Source organism: Oncorhynchus masou, chromosome 5 (assembly GCF_036934945.1).
Source record: "Oncorhynchus masou masou isolate Uvic2021 chromosome 5, UVic_Omas_1.1, whole genome shotgun sequence".
In the NCBI taxonomy this organism is placed as follows: domain Eukaryota; kingdom Metazoa; phylum Chordata; class Actinopteri; order Salmoniformes; family Salmonidae; genus Oncorhynchus; species Oncorhynchus masou.
Window position 1 is genome coordinate 13,021,964 of NC_088216.1, and position 2,500 is coordinate 13,024,463.

General features: G+C 51.3%; 1 protein-coding gene across 2 annotated transcripts in view; it reads right to left on the minus strand.

Annotated features, from left to right (window-relative positions):
• The window catches only part of tmc8 (transmembrane channel-like 8), a 24,732-nt gene that overhangs the window by 18,431 nt on the left and 3,801 nt on the right, over positions 1-2,500 (minus strand). For both annotated transcript variants that reach the window (XM_064960768.1, XM_064960767.1), the window contains exons 2-3: positions 999-1,245; positions 183-331 (exon numbers count right to left, since the gene is read on the minus strand). In XM_064960768.1, the coding sequence (XP_064816840.1) occupies positions 183-331; positions 999-1,245 (396 nt within the window). The remainder of the gene's footprint in view (positions 1-182; positions 332-998; positions 1,246-2,500) is intronic.

The window sequence follows — 2,500 nt, forward strand, 5'->3', positions numbered from 1 at the left end:
GTAGACCGCTGATTGGCCAGCTCATCGTCCTCAGGGAGATAACGGCATGTTTTATGAGGAAATGGCAAGCATGGTCTGTTTGATATACAAGTTTGAGGTGGGGTTGGGCAACACACACACACGCACTCCCACTCCCACTCCCACTCTCAATCCCTCACCCTCTCCCTCTCCCTCTCCCTCACCTTCAATGGTGTGGAGGGTGCTGCTCCATGGTAAAAGCCTTGCCATTGCCTCGCCCACCTGCTCCCCGAGCCTCTTCCTGTTTATGCTCTGGTTCCGCTTCCATGACTCCCATCGGCCAACAGTGCGCGTCTGCAGGTGCCTCAGGTCCCTGATTGACAGATGACACACCCCTTTACCAGCAAGTAGTCTTTTCAATCTTATATCTTGTATCATTATACAGCTGTGTCACACACACCCATATCCACACACACCCATATCCACACACACCCATATCCACACACACCCATATCCACACACACCCATATCCACACACACCCATATCCACACACACACCCATATCCACACACACCCATATCCACACACACCCATATCCACACACACCCATATCCACACACACCCATATCCACACACACACCCATATCCACACACACACCCATATCCACACACACCCATATCCACACACACCCATATCCACACACATCCATATCCACACACACCCATATCCACACACACCCATATCCACACACACCCAACTCTCTCGCTCTACCTTATATGATAACATAAACACTGAAACAGAGAATGGCAAAACAACTTGCAACACTGCCTCCGTGACCCTTATTCTTGCAACACTGCCTCCGTGACCCTTATTCTTGCAACACTGCCTCCGTGACCCTTATTCTTGCAACACTGCCTCCGTGACCCTTATTCTTGCAACACTGTCTCAGTGACCCTTATTCTTGCAACACTGCATCTGTGACCCTTATTATTTGGTGAATATTTGTATGTGTGTGCGACACAACCTCTCGATCACTCACCTTGCCTCTCTCTTCCTCTGCATACAGACCGGCAGGCTCCTGATCGGCTGGGTAGTGGCCTTGTCGCTGGCTTCTCCTACCCGCCCAGGGTACTTCTCTACTGGGTGCAATGTCTCTGTGGTCCCCCTGTCCTGGTGGTGATGGAGGGTCCGTCGTCGGGCCAGAGAGCTGGGGAGCTGGTTGAAGATCTCAGTCTGGTAGTTATTAACACACAACTCGTCTGTCACAGTGGAGCTACAGCTCTCCTCTATTGGGGGGTGGAGAGGAATGGAGAGGAATGGAGAGGAATGGAGAGAGGAATGGAGAGGAATGGAGAGGAATGGAGAGAGGAATGGAGAGGAATGGAGAGAGGAATGGAGAGGAATGGAGAGAGGGATGGAGAGGAATGGAGAGAGGAATGGAGAGGAGTGGAGAGAGGAATGGAGAGAGGGGTGGAGAGGAATGGAGAGAGGAATGGAGAGGAATGGAGAGAGGAATGGAGAGGAGTGGAGAGAGGAATGGAGAGAGGGGTGGAGAGGAATGGAGAGAGGAATGGAGAGAGGGATGGAGAGGAATGGAGAGAGGAATGGAAAGGAATGGAGAGGAATGGAGAGAGGAATGGAGAGAGGGATGGAGAGGAATGGAGAGAGGAATGGAGAGGAATGGAGAGAGGAATGGAGAGGAATGGAGAGGAATGGAGAGAGGAATGGAGAGAGGGATGGAGAGGAATGGAGAGAGGAATGGAGAGGAATGGAGAGGAATGGAGAATGGAGGGATGGAGAGGAATGGAGAGAGGAATGGAGAGGAATGGAGAGGAATGGAGAGAGGAATGGAGAGAGGGATGGAGAGGAATGGAGAGAGGAATGGAGAGGAATGGAGAGGAATGGAGAGAGGAATGGAGAGAGGGATGGAGAGGAATGGAGAGAGGAATGGAGAGGAATGGAGAGGAATGGAGAGAGGGATGGAGAGGAATGGAAAGGAATGGAGAGGAATGGAGAGAGATGGAGAGAGGAATGGAGAGAGGAATGGAGAGAGGGATGGAGAGGAATGGAGAGAGGGACAGAGAGAGATTGAGAGGAATGGAAAGGAATGGAGAGGAATGGAGAGAGGGATGGAGAGGGATAGAAAGAGGGATTGAGAGAGGGATAGAGAGAGGGATGGAGAGGGATAGAAAGAGGGATTGAGAGAGGGATAGAGAGAGGGATTGAGAGAGGGATAGAGAGAAGGATTGAGAGAGGGATGGAGAGAGGGATGGAGAGGGATATGGAGAGGGATAGAAAGAGGGATTGAGAGAGGGATAGAGAGAGGGATTGAGAGAGGGATAGAGAGAAGGATTGAGAGAGGGATGGAGAGAGGGATAGAGAGGAGGATGGAGAGAGGGATGGAGAGGGATATGGAGAGGGATAGAAAGAGGGATTGAGAGAGGGATAGAGAGAGGGATTGAGAGAGGGATAGAGAGAAGGATTGAGAGAGGGATGGAGAGAGGGATGGAGAGGGATATGGAGAGGGATAGAGAGATGGAT